Source organism: Salvelinus fontinalis, chromosome 35, assembly GCF_029448725.1.
Source record: "Salvelinus fontinalis isolate EN_2023a chromosome 35, ASM2944872v1, whole genome shotgun sequence".
In the NCBI taxonomy this organism is placed as follows: domain Eukaryota; kingdom Metazoa; phylum Chordata; class Actinopteri; order Salmoniformes; family Salmonidae; genus Salvelinus; species Salvelinus fontinalis.
In genome coordinates, this window is record NC_074699.1 from 33,149,709 (window position 1) to 33,165,468 (window position 15,760).

General features: G+C 48.7%; 1 protein-coding gene across 4 annotated transcripts in view; it reads left to right on the forward strand.

Annotated features, from left to right (window-relative positions):
* Positions 1-15,760, forward strand: part of adamtsl3 (ADAMTS-like 3) — a 250,200-nt gene that overhangs the window by 91,159 nt on the left and 143,281 nt on the right. For all 4 annotated transcript variants that reach the window (XM_055900039.1, XM_055900041.1, XM_055900038.1 and 1 more), the window contains 2 exons: positions 12,515-12,560; positions 13,757-13,993. In XM_055900039.1, the coding sequence (XP_055756014.1) occupies positions 12,515-12,560; positions 13,757-13,993 (283 nt within the window). The remainder of the gene's footprint in view (positions 1-12,514; positions 12,561-13,756; positions 13,994-15,760) is intronic.

The window sequence follows — 15,760 nt, forward strand, 5'->3', positions numbered from 1 at the left end:
GTCCTGATCGCGTCTGGTGGGGAAGACAAACTCAACCTGCGTGTCCTGATCCCGTCTGGTGGGGAAGACAAACTCAACATGCGTTTCCTGATCGCGTCTGGTGGGGAAGACAAACTCAACATGCGTGTCCTGATCCCGTCTGGTGGGGAAGACAAACTCAACCTGCGTGTCCTGATCCCGTCTGGTGGGGAAGACAAACTCAACATGCGTGTCCTGATCCCGTCTGGTGGGGAAGACAAACTCAACCTGCGTGTCCTGATCCCGTCTGGTGGGGAAGACAAACTCAACATGCGTGTCCTGATCCCGTCTGGTGGGGAAGACAAACTCAACCTGCGTGTCCTGATCCCATCTGGTGGGGAAGACAAACTCAACCTGCGTGTCCTGATCGTGTCTGGTGGGGAAGACAAACTCAACATGCGTGTCCTGATCGCGTCTGGTGGGGAAGACAAACTCAACCTGCGTGTCCTGATCCCGTCTGGTGGGGAAGACAAACTCAACCTGCGTGTCCTGATCGTGTCTGGTGGGTAAGACAAACTCAACCTGCGTGTCCTGATCCCGTCTGGTGGGGAAGACAAACTCAACCTGCGTGTCCTGATCCCGTCTGGTGGGGAAGACAAACTCAACCTGCGTGTCCTGATCGCGTCTGGTGGGGAAGACAAACTCAACCTGCGTGTCCTGATCCCGTCTGGTGGGGAAGACAAACTCAACCTGCGTGTCCTGATCGCGTCTGGTGGGGAAGACAAACTCAACATGCGTGTCCTGATCCCGTCTGGTGGGGAAGACAAACTCAACCTGCGTGTCCTGATCACGTCTGGTGGGGAAGACAAACTCAACATGCGTGTCCTGATCCCGTCTGGTGGGGAAGACAAACTCAACCTGCGTGTCCTGATCCCGTCTGGTGGGGAAGACAAACTCAACCTGCGTGTCCTGATCGCGTCTGGTGGGGAAGACAAACTCAACCTGCGTGTCCTGATCGCGTCTGGTGGGGAAGACAAACTCAACCTGCGTGTCCTGATCGCGTCTGGTGGGGAAGACAAACTCAACCTGCGTGTCCTGATCCCGTCTGGTGGGGAAGACAAACTCAACCTGCGTGTCCTGATCGCGTCTGGTGGGGAAGACAAACTCAACATGCGTGTCCTGATCCCGTCTGGTGGGAAAGACAAACTCAACCTGCGTGTCCTGATCACGTCTGGTGGGGAAGACAAACTCAACATGCGTGTCCTGATCCCGTCTGGTGGGGAAGACAAACTCAACCTGCGTGTCCTGATCCCGTCTGGTGGGGAAGACAAACTCAACCTGCGTGTCCTGATCGCGTCTGGTGGGGAAGACAAACTCAACCTGCGTGTCCTGATCCCGTCTGGTGGGGAAGACAAACTCAACCTGCGTGTCCTGATCGCGTCTGGTGGGGAAGACAAACTCAACATGCGTGTCCTGATCCCGTCTGGTGGGGAAGACAAACTCAACCTGCGTGTCCTGATCACGTCTGGTGGGGAAGACAAACTCAACATGCGTGTCCTGATCCCGTCTGGTGGGGAAGACAAACTCAACATGCGTGTCCTGATCCCGTCTGGTGGGGAAGACAAACTCAACCTGCGTGTCCTGATCCCGTCTGGTGGGGAAGACAAACTCAACCTGCGTGTCCTGATCGCGTCTGGTGGGGAAGACAAACTCAACCTGCGTGTCCTGATCCCGTCTGGTGGGGATGACAAACTCAACCTGCGTGTCCTGATCCCGTCTGGTGGGGATGACAAACTCAACCTGCGTGTCCTGATCGCGTCTGGTGGGGAAGACAAACTCAACCTGCGTGTCCTGATCGCGTCTGGTGGGGAAGACAAACTCAACCTGCGTGTCCTGATCCCGTCTGGTGGGGAAGACAAACTCAACATGCGTGTCCTGATCCCGTCTGGTGGGGAAGACAAACTCAACCTGCGTGTCCTGATCCCGTCTGGTGGGGAAGACAAACTCAACCTGCGTGTCCTGATCCCGTCTGGTGGGGAAGACAAACTCAACATGCGTGTCCTGATCCCGTCTGGTGGGGAAGACAAACTCAACCTGCGTGTCCTGATCCCGTCTGGTGGGGAAGACAAACTCAACCTGCGTGTCCTGATCCCGTCTGGTGGGGAAGACAAACTCAACATGCGTGTCCTGATCCCGTCTGGTGGGGAAGACAAACTCAACCTGCGTGTCCTGATCCCGTCTGGTGGGGAAGACAAACTCAACATGCGTGTCCTGATCGCGTCTGGTGGGGAAGACAAACTCAACATGCGTGTCCTGATCCCGTCTGGTGGGGAAGACAAACTCAACCTGCGTGTCCTGATCCCGTCTGGTGGGGAAGACAAACTCAACATGCGTGTCCTGATCGCGTCTGGTGGGGAAGACAAACTCAACATGCGTGTCCTGATCGCGTCTGGTGGGGAAGACAAACTCAACATGCGTGTCCTGATCGCGTCTGGTGGGGAAGACAAACTCAACATGCGTGTCCTGATCCCGTCTGGTGGGGAAGACAAACTCAACCTGCGTGTCCTGATCCCGTCTGGTGGGGATGACAAACTCAACCTGCAGACACATGCGTGGAGCCGGTTGTGTCATCATGTAAGTAAATCCTGTTTGTTTTGCCCCATAGTTGCACATGCATTGTTTTGTTTCTAAACAACCAACCTGTCTATAGGGAATACATACAGTACCTTCAGAAAGTATTCATACCCCTTAACTTATTATTAGCATAACAAAATATATGGGGGATAATAAAAATTACGAGGCTATATACAAGGAATATCGGTACCGAGTCAGTGTACTGGGTATCAAGTAGTTGGGGTGATTGATCAAGGTAATATGTACTTTAAGGATTGGTTAGGTAATTGATTGAAGTACTATGTACATGTAGGTAGGGCATAAAAATCTGAAAGTCCAGGTAGCCGTTTAATTAACTATTCATCAGTCTAATGGCTGTTGGGTAGACTTGGTGCTCCTGTACCTCTTGCCGTGCAGTAACAGAGAGAACATACTGCAGACACTGAATATCCCTCTGAGCATGGTGAAGTTATTAATTACACTTTGGATGGTGTATCAATACACCCAGTCACTACAAAGATACAGACATCCTTCCTAACTCAGTTGCCAGAGAGGAAGGAAACCGCTCAGCGATTTCACCATGAGGCCAATGGTGACTTTAAAGCAGTTACAGAGTTCAATGGCTGTCATAGGAGAACACTGAAGATGGATCAACAACATTGTAGTTACTTCACGCTTGTACAGAATACAAATATTCCAAAATATGCATCCTGTTTGCAAAAAGGCAGGCACTAAAGTAATACTGCAAAAAATGTGGCAAAGAAAATTACTTTTTTCCCTGAATACAAAGTGTTATATTTCGGGTAAATCCAATACAACACATTACTGAGTAACACTCTCCATATTGGCTGATCATGTATATGGGTATGGTTGTAATTGTAATGCTGTAATCTGCGAGTCGGGAAGCAAGTTCAGGGAGTGAATTTTTTTATAAATAAATGAAACAAACACGTAACACAAACTGCGCACTGACATGAAACAGGAACAGATACAATGAGGACTGGGGAAGGAACCAAATGGAGTGACAAATATAGGGCAGGTAATCAAGGAGGTGATGGAGTCCAGGTGAGTGTCATAATGCGGAATTATGCGTTACGATGGTGACAGGTGTGGGCCATGACGAGCAGACTGGTGACCTAGAGACCAGAGAGGGAGCACATGTAACAGTAATTGTTCATTAAGTTTTTCAGGATAAAAAAGAAACGGAATAGATGTCAGGTTTTGGCCAGGACTGTTCAGGTTTTGGTCACTAGATGTCCCCATTGCACCTTTTTTGTACCTTTTGTTTTTCCTTGCACTAATTATTGTTTGCACCTGTGTGTGGTTCCCTTGTTAGTATTTAAACCCTGTGTGTTCCTCAGTTCCTTGCTCAGTGTTTGTATGTTAGCACCCAGCCCCAGCCCAAGCCTTGTTCTGAACATATGATTCTCTTATTGGATTTTCCAGAGGTTCTCTGGTTTAGTGCTTGTGTATTTTTGAGTAGTCTTTTGAGGTTTGTTTTTCCCTGCTGTTTTTACCACTTTGTGGAGTTTCTTTGTATTTTTGGAGGATATCCATTTTGTGCTTCTTGGCTTTATGTTTGGACATTGTGGATTTAGATTCTTTGCCTGAAGATTTTGTTCTTTAATTAAACCACCATCTCTAGTACTGCTGTGTCTGCCTCATCTTCTGGGTTCTGACGATTATTAGTGACTGTTTCTCGCACCGGGTCCTGACAGAAACACTGAGCCATTATAATGAACCCAGAGGCAGCCAGTACCCAGGATTTTTGTTCCATCCTGTCCCACCACGAGGGGACTGTCCAACGCCACGAAGCTGCTCTGGTTCAGCAAGAGGCCTTAATGGCTAGACATTCTCAACTTCTGTCAGAGATGCTGACTTCCATAAAGCAGATTTCTGATCGACTTTCCCCGGCAACCGCTTCTGCTCCAGTTCATCAGATTCAAGTGCCCCTGGCAGTTAAATCCCTGGCTGAACCTCGTCTGCCGCCTCCCCAACGGTTCTCAGGTGATCCGAGTGTTTGTAAGGGGTTTCTCACCCAATGTTCTCTCTCCTTTGAGCTACAACCATCGTCGTTTCCCACCGACCGGTCCAAGATAGCATATATCATCACCCTGCTGTCGGAAAAAGCCCTAGCCTGGGCTACTGCTGTGTGGGATGCCCAAAGTCCCTGCTGTGCCAGCTACTCTACCTTTGCTGAAGAATCCAAGCGAGTGTTTCAAGGTCCTACCAACGGCCCTGACTCAGCCAAACAGCTCCTGACTCTCCGCCAAGGTCGGCGCAGCGTGACGGACTATGCCATCCAGTTCCGCACTGTGGCAGCGGCAAGTGGCTGGAACGACGAGGCGCTCACAGTGTGTTTTTTGAAGGGTCTTTCTGATACCATCCAAGATGAACTGGCCACTCGGGAACCACCGGACAACCTCGAGTCCCTTATCAAGTTGGCTTCGCGCATAGACCAGCGTCTGAGAGAGAGAGAGAACTCAACCGTAGACCTCTCACCCTAGCTCCTATCGGTTCCAGCTCCGAGTCTCCACCTTTATCCTCGCTGGCTCCACCAGAACCCATGCAGGTTGGACGCATCTCCCAGGCTGAGAGAGACCGCCGGATGAGGGAGCGATGCTGTCTATATTGCGGCAAACCGGGCCATTTCCGCTCCACGTGTCCCGGGCTCCAGGGAAACGCACTCTCCCGTGCAGGCCTGGGAGGACTGTAACGGGAAACATAACCTCCTCCCATCCATCCAACTCCCGCCTGCTCATTCCAGTTACCCTTTCCTGGGACGACCACGAGTTTCCTCTTCAAGCCTTGGTAGACTCTGGAGCCGCAGGTAACTTCATGGATGGGGTCTGGGCGAAGGAGAATGGCGTTCCTTCTGAACCTCTAAGTGACCCCATAAGGGTTACTACGTTGGATAGAAGCCCTTTGGGATCTGGACTTGTCACTCGTGCCACTACCCCCTTGCGACTTTCAGTTTCCCAACACCAGGAAGTGATGAACTTTCATCTGATCTCCTGTTCCGAGTTCCCTCTCGTCCTTGGTTACCCCTGGCTTCACAGCCATAACCCTCACATCGACTGGTCTGTGGGCACTATCAAGCAGTGGGGTCCTACGTGCCAAGCCACTTGTATCTTTCCGAGTTCCCCGAGTTCCCCTCCCGAGTCTCTAGAATCCATCGAGCTGTCCCGAGTTCCCGAGTGTTACCATGACCTCAAACCGGTATTTAGCAAACAGAGGGCCACCAAACTACCACCCCATAGACCTTACGATTGCACCATCGACCTGTTTCCAGGGACCTGCACTCCCAGGGGTCGGATCTTTTCCCTTTCTCCTCCCGAACGAGCTGCTATGGATACCTACATCAAGGACGCTCTGGCAGCAGGCCTCATGCGTCCATCTACCTTGCCGGCGGGAGCAGGGTTTTTCTTTGTGGCCAAGAAAGACGGTGGATTACGACCTTGCATCGACTACCGGGGACTCAATGCCATAACCGTCCGTAACCGCTACCCGCTACCTCTTATGGCCACAGCCTTTGAGCTGCTCCAGGAAGCAGTTGTCTTCACTAAGCTTGACCTGCGGAACGCATACCATCTTGTGCGGATCAAACCCGGGGACGAGTGGAAGACCGCTTTCAACACGCCTACTGGTCACTACGAATACTCGGTGATGCCCTTCAGCCTGACCAACGCCCCGGCTGTGTTCCAAGCGCTCATAAGCGATGTGCTTAGGGATATGCTTAACATCTTCGTGTTTGTTTACTTGGATGACATCATCATCTTTTCGAGCTCCCTTCAAGAACACACTAATTATGTCAGACAAGTGCTCAAACGCCTCCTAGACAGCCATTTGTACGTTAAGCCGGAAAAGTGTGAATTCCATTCCTCTCGAGTACAATTCCTGGGATTTATAGTAGAACCCGGTCGAGTCCAGATGGACCCCAAGAAGGTAGGGGCGGTAGCGGATTGGCCCACCCCCAAGTCCGTTAAGGAAGTTCAGCGTTTCCTGGGCTTCACCAACTTTTACCGCAAGTTCATCAAGAACTTCAGCTCGGTGGCAGCCCCTCTCTCAGCTGTAACCAAGGGTGGCAACACAAGGTTTCTGTGGGGAAGAGAAGCTGAGAAGGCCTTCCAAGGACTCAAGCAGCGCATCCTCTCTGCTCCCATCCTGACACTACCAACGGCGGATGAACCTTTTGTGGTGGAGGTAGACGCATCAGAGGTTGGTGTTGGAGCTGTCCTGTCTCAGAGGGGTGAAGACAAGAAGCTTCATCCTTGCGCCTTCTTCTCTCACCGGCTTACCCCGGCCGAGAGGAATTACGATGTGGGGGATCGTGAACTCCTAGCGGTTAAGATGGCATTGAAGGAATGGAGACACTGGCTCGAGGGGGCTTCTCAACCGTTTCAAGTGCTTACGGACCACAAAAATCTGGAGTATATCCAGCAGGCGAAGCGGTTGAACTCCAGACAAGCTCGATGGTCTCTTTTCTTCAGCCGATTTCAGTTTATCCTCACCTATAGACCCGGGTCGAAGAATCTCAAACCGGACGCCTTGTCACGAATCTACTCTCCTGCCATTCGAGAAGATACTGACCTGACTGTCCTTCCTGCCGCTAAGATCGTGGCTCCGATCTCGTGGCAAGTGGAGGATACCGTGAAACAAGCTCAAGCCATCGAACCGGGCCCTGGAGGAGGTCCTGCCAATCGATTGTTTGTTCCCAAGGCAGCAAGGTCCCAAGTCCTTCTGTGGGGGCACTCCTCTCGCCTCACCTGTCACCCAGGCGTAGGTCGCACCTTGGAGTTCATCCAGCGTAAGTTCTGGTGGCCCACCATAAAAGAAGACGTTGCTACTTTCGTCAAGGCCTGTTCCGTGTGCTGCCAGGGCAAATCTTCTCACCTCCGCCCTCAAGGACTCCTTCACCCTTTATCTATTCCCCACCGACCCTGGTCCCATATCTCGTTGGACTTTATTACTGGCCTTCCTCTGTCCCATGGTAATACTACGATCCTAGTCATCATCGACAGGTTTTCTAAGGCGGCCAGGTTTGTTCCCTTGACCAAATTACCTTCTGCCAAGGAAACAGCTGAGTTGGTGATTAACCATGTGTTCCGAGTCTTTGGCATTCCGCAAGATATGGTTTCCGACAGAGGTTCCCAGTTCGCCTCAAGGTTTTGGAAGGCCTTCTGCCAACTCATAGGGGCCACGGCCAGTTTATCTTCAGGGTACCATCCAGAGTCCAACGGCCAAACTGAGAGGATGAATCAGGAGCTGGAAACCACCCTCAGATGTATGGTTTCCAACAACCCGTCCACATGGTCATCCTTCATTGTTTGGGCCGAGTACGCGCACAACACCTTGTGCTCCTCCTCCACTGGTATATCCCCGCATGAGTGTCAGTTTGGCTATGCTCCTCTATTGTTCCCGGACCAGGAGGCAGAAGTCAGAGTGCCTTCAGCCTCGAGGTTCATCAGACGCTGTCGGCTAACGTGGAAGAAGGCACGTCTTAATCTTCTGCGTTCCTCACAGCAGTACCAACGACAAGCCAACAGACGTCGCTGTCCCGGTCCTACCCTGTACCCCGGCCAGAGAGTATGGCTCTCAACAAAGAACTTACCGCTACGGGTGGAGTCTCGCAAGCTGTCCCAGAGATTCATCGGTCCCTTTAAGATTGCCAGGAGAGTCAATCCCGTTACTTTTCGCCTGCACTTACCCAGATCCCTTAAGATCAATCCAACATTTCACATTACTTTATTAAAACCTGTTGTTTTTTCTCCCCTTATCCCGGCAGGCAGACCTCCCCCTACGCCCCGTGTCATCGGTGGCCAGTCGGCTTATACCGTCCACCGGATACTGGATTCCCGCCGGGTGCAGCGGTCCTGGCAGTATCTGGTGGACTGGGAAGGCTACGGTCCCGAGGAGCGCTCCTGGGTTCCTGCCAAGGACATACTGGACCCTGATCTCATTCGTCAGTTCAGGACCCTCCACCCTGAGAAGGCTGGTAGGAACGTCAGGAGCCGTTCCTAGGAGGGGGATTCTGTCAGGTTTTGGCCAGGACTGTTCAGGTTTTGGTCACTAGATGTCCCCATTGCACCTTTTTTGTACCTTTTGTTTTTCCTTGCTCTAATTATTGTTTGCACCTGTGTGTCGTTCCCTTGTTAGTATTTAAACCCTGTGTGTTCCTCAGTTCCTTGCTCAGTGTTTGTATGTTAGCACCCAGCCCCAGCCCAAGCCTTGTTCTGAACATATGATTCTCTTATTGGATTTTCCAGAGGTTCTCTGGTTTAGTGCTTGTGTATTTTTGAGTAGTCTTTTGAGGTTTGTTTTTCCCTGCTGTTTTTACCACTTTGTGGAGTTTCTTTGTATTTTTGGAGGATATCCATTTTGTGCTTCTTGGCTTTATGTTTGGACATTGTGGATTTAGATTCTTTGCCTGAAGATTTTGTTCTTTAATTAAACCACCATCTCTAGTACTGCTGTGTCTGCCTCATCTTCTGGGTTCTGATGATTATTAGTGACTGTTTCTCGCACCGGGTCCTGACAATAGAGCTAAGCACAAGCAAAATCCTAGAGGAAAACCTAGTTCAATCTGCTTTCCACCAGACACTGGGAGATGAATTCACCTTTCAGCAGATCCAAATCTACACTGGAGTTTCTTACCAAGAAGACAGAGAATGTCTTAGAGTGACCTAGTTACAGTTTTGACTTAAATCTACTTGAACATCTATGGCAAGACATGACAATGGTTGTTTAGCAATGATCAATGACCAATTTGACAACACATTTTTAAAAGAATAACAGGTAAAAAAGTATTTTCTCAGATGTGTGATTACATATTTAATTTAGATATGTCTCTATTGTCACGTTCCTGACCTATTTCTGTTAGTTTGTGGTATGTGTTAGTTGGTCAGGACGTGAGTTTGGGTGGGCATTCTATGTTTTCTGTTTCTATGTTGGTTTAGGGTTGCCTGGTATGGCTCTCAATTAGAGGCAGGTGTTTGGCGTTTCCTCTAATTGAGAGTCATATTTAGGTAGGTTGTTTCACAGTGTTCGTTGTGGGTGGTTGTCTCCTGTGTCAGTGTTTGTATGTTACGCCACACGGGACTGTTCTCGGTTTGTTTGTACGTTCGTTCTTTTATGTAGTCAGTTTTCCTGTTCATGCGTTCTTCACGTTATATGTAAGTTCGTGTCCAGGTCTGTCTACATCGTTTATTTGTTTTGTAGTTAATCAAGTATAGTTCGTTTTGTGTCTTGTTTAAATAAATAATATGTCAAGTTACAACGCTGCGTCTTGGTTCAATCCATGCTCCTCTTCGGATGAAGAGGAAGAGGAGAACCGTTACATCTATTTCATGTTCAATACATTTGCAAACAGTTCTAAAATCTTTGTCCCTAAGGGGTATTGTGTGTAAATGGGTGAGAAAATAAATCAATTTAACGATAATAAGTCAAGGGGTATGAATACCTCCTGAAGGCACTGCATGCACTATATACAGTAGGGAATAGAGGGCCATTTGGAACGCTACTTAACTGAATGATAAGTGGCCATATCTGTAGGTCTTTAGGGGTTGTTGGATGAGATAACAATTATTCCAGTTCACCAATCAGATTCTTTTCCACAAAAGTAGTGCACTTTATTGGTAATAGTGTACCATTTGAGATGCAGCCTCAGACCTCTGTCCTGACTTCCCTTCATTGATTAAATGAGTGTAGAAGTCTGGAAGTGATTGTGGGCTTGATTTGCCTGCTTCCCCCACAGGGAGATTTACACAGTTAGTTGAGCAATATCTCCCATTCCCTGCATCAGCCAACACACCTGCTCGAGCACACTGGGACTGTGTGTGTGTGTGTGTCAGGTGTCAGGGTTAAGCCAGCAGAAGAGCTGCCTGTGTAGATGAAGGGGAACATAGAAAGACTGCAGAGAACACCTTAAGTCTACTGTAATCTCTTTCTCCCTGCCCCACTCCAGCTTACTCCAGACATCACACACACACACACACACACACACACACACACACACACACACACACACACACACACACACACACACACACACACACACACACACACACACACACACACACACACACACACACACACACAGAGAGATACACAGACAAACTGGGGTAGTGTCTGGCCCCATGTTGCTCTTGGACGTCAGACGTTGTGTGCCCAGCGCCTTGCCTTCTCTAAGGCCCGTTCCCCACCAGACTCCTGCTAACTTCATCTGTCCTTATAGAAACATCCAGTGACTGGGAGGAAATATCTGTCTAGGAATATCTGTCTAGACTTGAGTTAGAGCAGCACTGTTCTTTTCAATTCCGGTCCTGGAGAGCTGCAGGGCATGCAGGCTTTTGTTCCTGCCCAGCACTTACACACCTGATAATGCTAGATTTGGTTTACTCTGTTAGACACGCTCCGGGGGTGAAGTTTGCCCCTAGGTACAGATCTAGGATCAGTTTCCCCTCCCCCTAACCTTAACTATTAGTGGAGAAAACGCAAAACTGACCCAAGATCAGTGTCAAGGGGCAACTTCACCCGACACCATTAGCCACAGTGCTGCCTATCCTTCCTCATGTCTGTGGACTTCAGACATTTTTGCTCTCTGTTTGTCCGCTAGAAGACAAATAGCCACCTCATATACATTCCTAGACCCTGAAAGCATGGTCTACACACAGCCGTGTGCAGTGTGTGTGTGTGTGTGCGTGTGCTTGTGGCTCTGCGTGCAGGTCCGTGTGTGTGTCCGCGTATGTCTGTATGCATGTGTATGTGCCTGTCTCCAGCCTATACGTATAACCCAGTGTGGATGAGTGATTCATCTCGATGGGGGAAAGCCATTAATTGGTTGGTTAAGACAGAGACATTCCTACTCTGCCTCGGTGCCTGCTTTTCCTTGGAGCAGGCTGAATGGCCGTAGTGTGGTCTCCAACTCCCCGTTCACCCTAATGGACGATTAGACTGAAGCTTTTTAACATCCGCTTTTCGTCCCAAATGGCATCCTATTCCCTATGTAGTGTACTACTTTTGACCAGGGCCCATAAGGCTCTGGTCAAAAGTAGTGCACTGTGTAGGGAATAGGGTGCCATTTGGGGCATTGCCCCGAACAAATGAGCTGCTACCAGTTTAGACCAATGTTATTCTACCCCCGGGGGTGAGAATGAGAAATGTGGCGAAGTGGAAGTTAACACACACTGGGTGATGGGCTGCAGTTATCGTTTCTAACAAGGTGGAACAGATTTTGTAGCGTGTCCATACGGTGTAGGAAGGGGGAGGGAATGGAGTGTTACGCTGTGGTGGATGTCAGACGAGGCAGGAGTTGGTTTTGACAGAGTGAGGTGAACCGATTAGTGTGTGTGTGTGGGCGGGTGTCAGAGTGTGTGTGTGTGTGTGATGTGTGTGAGAGAGGTTGATTTGCTTGTTTAAGCCTAGAGGGGGTCCTGAGACGGTCGTTGGCTCGATGAGATCTGATCGTTGGCAGGTGAAGCGTGGTTTGGTCTGACAGGTGTGTGTGTGCGTGTGCGTGTGTCTGTGCGTGCGTGTGCGTGTGTGCGTGCGTGCTTGCGTGTGTGTGTGTGTGTGTGTGAGACAGACAGCTATAATTCAGGATGAATTGTCTGTCAGTCCTGATTTGACTCCAGCCACGATCCTTCAGTCTCACAAGGTGTAACTCCTGAGCTTCCCAAGACACTAGCAAAACACCACTTGTTGTAGACGTTTGTTGTAGACGTTTCTGTTTAATGGTGCATTTCTTTGTTACAAAACAGATTTCCCTGAGGGATATTAAGCTATTCTATTATACATGTTTGATATGGTGTATGTTATATAGCTTTCCCGTCACAAATAAATATTTTTACTAACCCTTACACTCAAGCCCAAACCATTTCCTTGTAAACCGTTGGTTTCAATTAATACTAACAATGTTGGTTTGTTATTTTGCATTGCTTTGTAGGAACTGTGAAGGCAAGAATATCCGCTACAGAACGTGCAGTAACATGGTAAGTCTAGTCTACGGGATGTAGCCTCAACAGACTACAACAGAGTCATTTCTAAAGCTTATGAATGTAACACATATAACTTGTTATTAGTCCTATTCCAGCTTATAACTGGTAATATATAGTTATAACTTTTCTATTCCAGCGTATAACTTTGCTGGTAACAGTGATAAGCACTGGCTCAATATTGTCAGCCGCCACTGTATTTGCCAGTCATGTTCAGCACTGTGGGTGACCTCATGGTAAAATCAGTCATGTTCAGCACTGTGGGTGACCTCATGGTAAAATCAGTCATGTTCAGCACTGTGGGTGACCTCTTGGTAAAATCAGTCATGTTCAGCACTGTGGGTGACCTCATGGTAAAATCAGTCATGTTCAGCACTGTGGGTGACCTCATGGTAAAATCAGTCATGTTCAGCACTGTGGGTGACCTCTTGGTAAAATCAGTCATGTTCAGCACTGTGGGTGACCTCTTGGTAAAATCAGTCATGTTCAGCACTGTGGGTGACCTCTTGGTAAAATCAGTCATGTTCAGCACTGTGGGTGACCTCTTGGTAAAATCATACGTTCCATCAATGAACAGAGGAAAAGCTCCATCTCATATCAACTCCAGAATTCAGTCTGTTCTCAGCAGCGGAACCACAGTCGTTCTCACAGCATTTTCATCAAAGATAGACTGTTTCTATTACTCTATTGAAGTGGTTTGTGTCTGGAATGTATTGCAGACTAGCTATGATTTCAATCATGACCAGTGGGATGAGTCCCCAGCATAATATTTAGACCACCGCTCCCGGTGTGAAAGAGATGGATATAAACAAAGCAAGAGAGAGAGAGAAACACTTCACTTTATGAAGTCCCATCCATGTAGTTCAATGAGAAAGGGAGGGAGGGAGGGAGTGTGGTGTGTGTGTGTGTGTGTGTGTGTGTGTGTGTGTGTGTGTGTGTGTGTGTGTGTGTGTGTGTGTGTGTGTGTGTGTGTGTGTGTGTGTGTGTGTGTGTGTGTGTGTGTGTGTGTGTGTGTGTGTGTGTGTGTGTGTGTGTGCACGTAAAGCAAGGCCTAAGGAGAGACTTAGTAAAGGCTCGCTGTTGGCAAAGAGTTGTGTCTTCCACATGTAAGCTGTTATGTGTTCTGTTCTTTCCCTCTGCCGAGCCATCTTATCCTTCTCTATCTTCCTTTTCTCTCCTCCCTTCTTCCCCAGGACTGTCCCGTCGAGTCGGGAGACTTCCGAGCCCAGCAGTGCTCTGCCCACAATGACATCAGGTACCAGGGCATGGTCTACGAGTGGATTCCCGTGCCCTATGAACCTTCGGCTGCGTGCGCCCTGCGGTGCCAGGCGCGGGGGAGGAGCTTAACGGTGGAGCTGGCGCCTAAGGTTCTAGATGGAACACGTTGCCGGGCCGACGCCCTGGATATGTGCATCAGTGGGGTCTGTCAGGTGAGATACTGACTGACTGAGGGATTGTCTGGATGGATATTATAAAGCACTTTTCCAGATGCTCAAAGTCAGGGCCGTGCACAGACCTTTCAGGGGGCATTTTGTTTCTGCAACAAGACAAACTCATAATCACAAATTGAAAGCAAGCTAGTTACAGCGTCTCCTAAAGACATGATTGACATGGGGAAAATAGGATGGGCTATCAGCTGATCATTGATATTGGTGATTGATGTAAATCTGCTAGTTAGCTAGCTCCATTTCTTTTCCTGATTGTGTGATGTCTCTCTGCCTCTCTCTCTGCTGCCTATCAGCCAACCAGACCCAATATTGATGATGGTGTAAGCTAATCAAGTGTTATGCTGCTGTGGAAGTACTGTTGTATTTAAACTAGGTAGACAGACACTCGACCGGTGACCGGATCTCTCAACCGGGCTTGTAATCTCAGTACAGGGCAGACTGGGAAAAGGGGGGGAAATTACACCACCACCCAAAATGACACTTAGGAGACTGGAAGGGCAAAGGGCATGTTCTCTACATAGGTAAGGTCCTATCTGTGCATGTGCCTGATTAAAGTACGAGGGAAACGTATATTATTACAATATGATGATATTATAGTAATATCTTGTATAATAAGGATTGGTTTTATATAGCACTTTTCCATGTGCTCAAAGCCCTTTGGATTGCATTGGGAGGGAAACTCACCTCATCCCCCACCAATGTGTCACCCACCTGGACTGTGCCATGGCAGCCATTGTGGTTACAGAAAGTTAATCAGCCATGTCAATGACAGATCAGGGGACACGATGTATAATATGACACGATACAATAAAATGGCTCAAGACTGGATCACTGCTTGAAATATTAGTTTTTTCTTTGTGGGCCACAGTAAAGACTACATGAATATTTCCAAACTATTACAGTGAAAAACAGTCTGAGAACCTCTGATCTTCTGCAACATTTCTCAATAATCGTAGTTCTTGAACAATCGTACAGTATTTCCACTTTGTGAATCCACATGGCAGCTGCTGTAGCAGCGGCTGATCTAAAACCACATGTCAGAAATAGGAAGTTCCTAAAAAATGATCTTAAACATGGAAAATATTTCTACTCTCCATGTTGCATGTCAGAAGCTCTGGGTTCTAGTTTAGGCTAGAAGTTATTGTTTTAGGAACCACAGACTGATGATCAATGTTGCCATGTCCTCTTCGCTGGATAGGTGCTTTATTAAAACGTCTGTCTGAGGCTGTATGACTGGAGGAAGGGGAGAGGAAGAGAGAGACAGAGAACTGGAGGTGTGAGGAAGGAGGGAGAGAGAGAAAAAAGAGAGAGGGAGAGGAGGTGTGACAGGAGGAAGGAGAGAGAGAATAGAGATAGAATAGAAAGAGAAATGGAGGTACGGTGGGAGGAAGGAGTGAGAGAGAGAGAGAGAGAGAGAGAGAGAGAGAGAGAGAGAGAGAGAGAGAGAAATGCAGGAGTTACGACTGGAGGAAGGAGAGAGAGATGCAGGCGGTGCGATAGGAGGAAGGAGCAAGAGAGAGAATAGGGAGGGCGAAAGAGAGATGGAGGAGATGGAGAGAGAGATGCAGGAAGTACGACAGTAGGAAGGAGAGGGATGGAGGAGAGAGAGAGACGCAGGAAGTACGACAGGAGGAAGGAGAGAGAGAGACACAGGAGGTACGACAGGAAGAAGGAGAGAGAGAGACACAGGAGGTACGACAGGAGGAAGGAGAGAGAGAGACACAGAAGGTACGACAGGAGGAAGGAGAG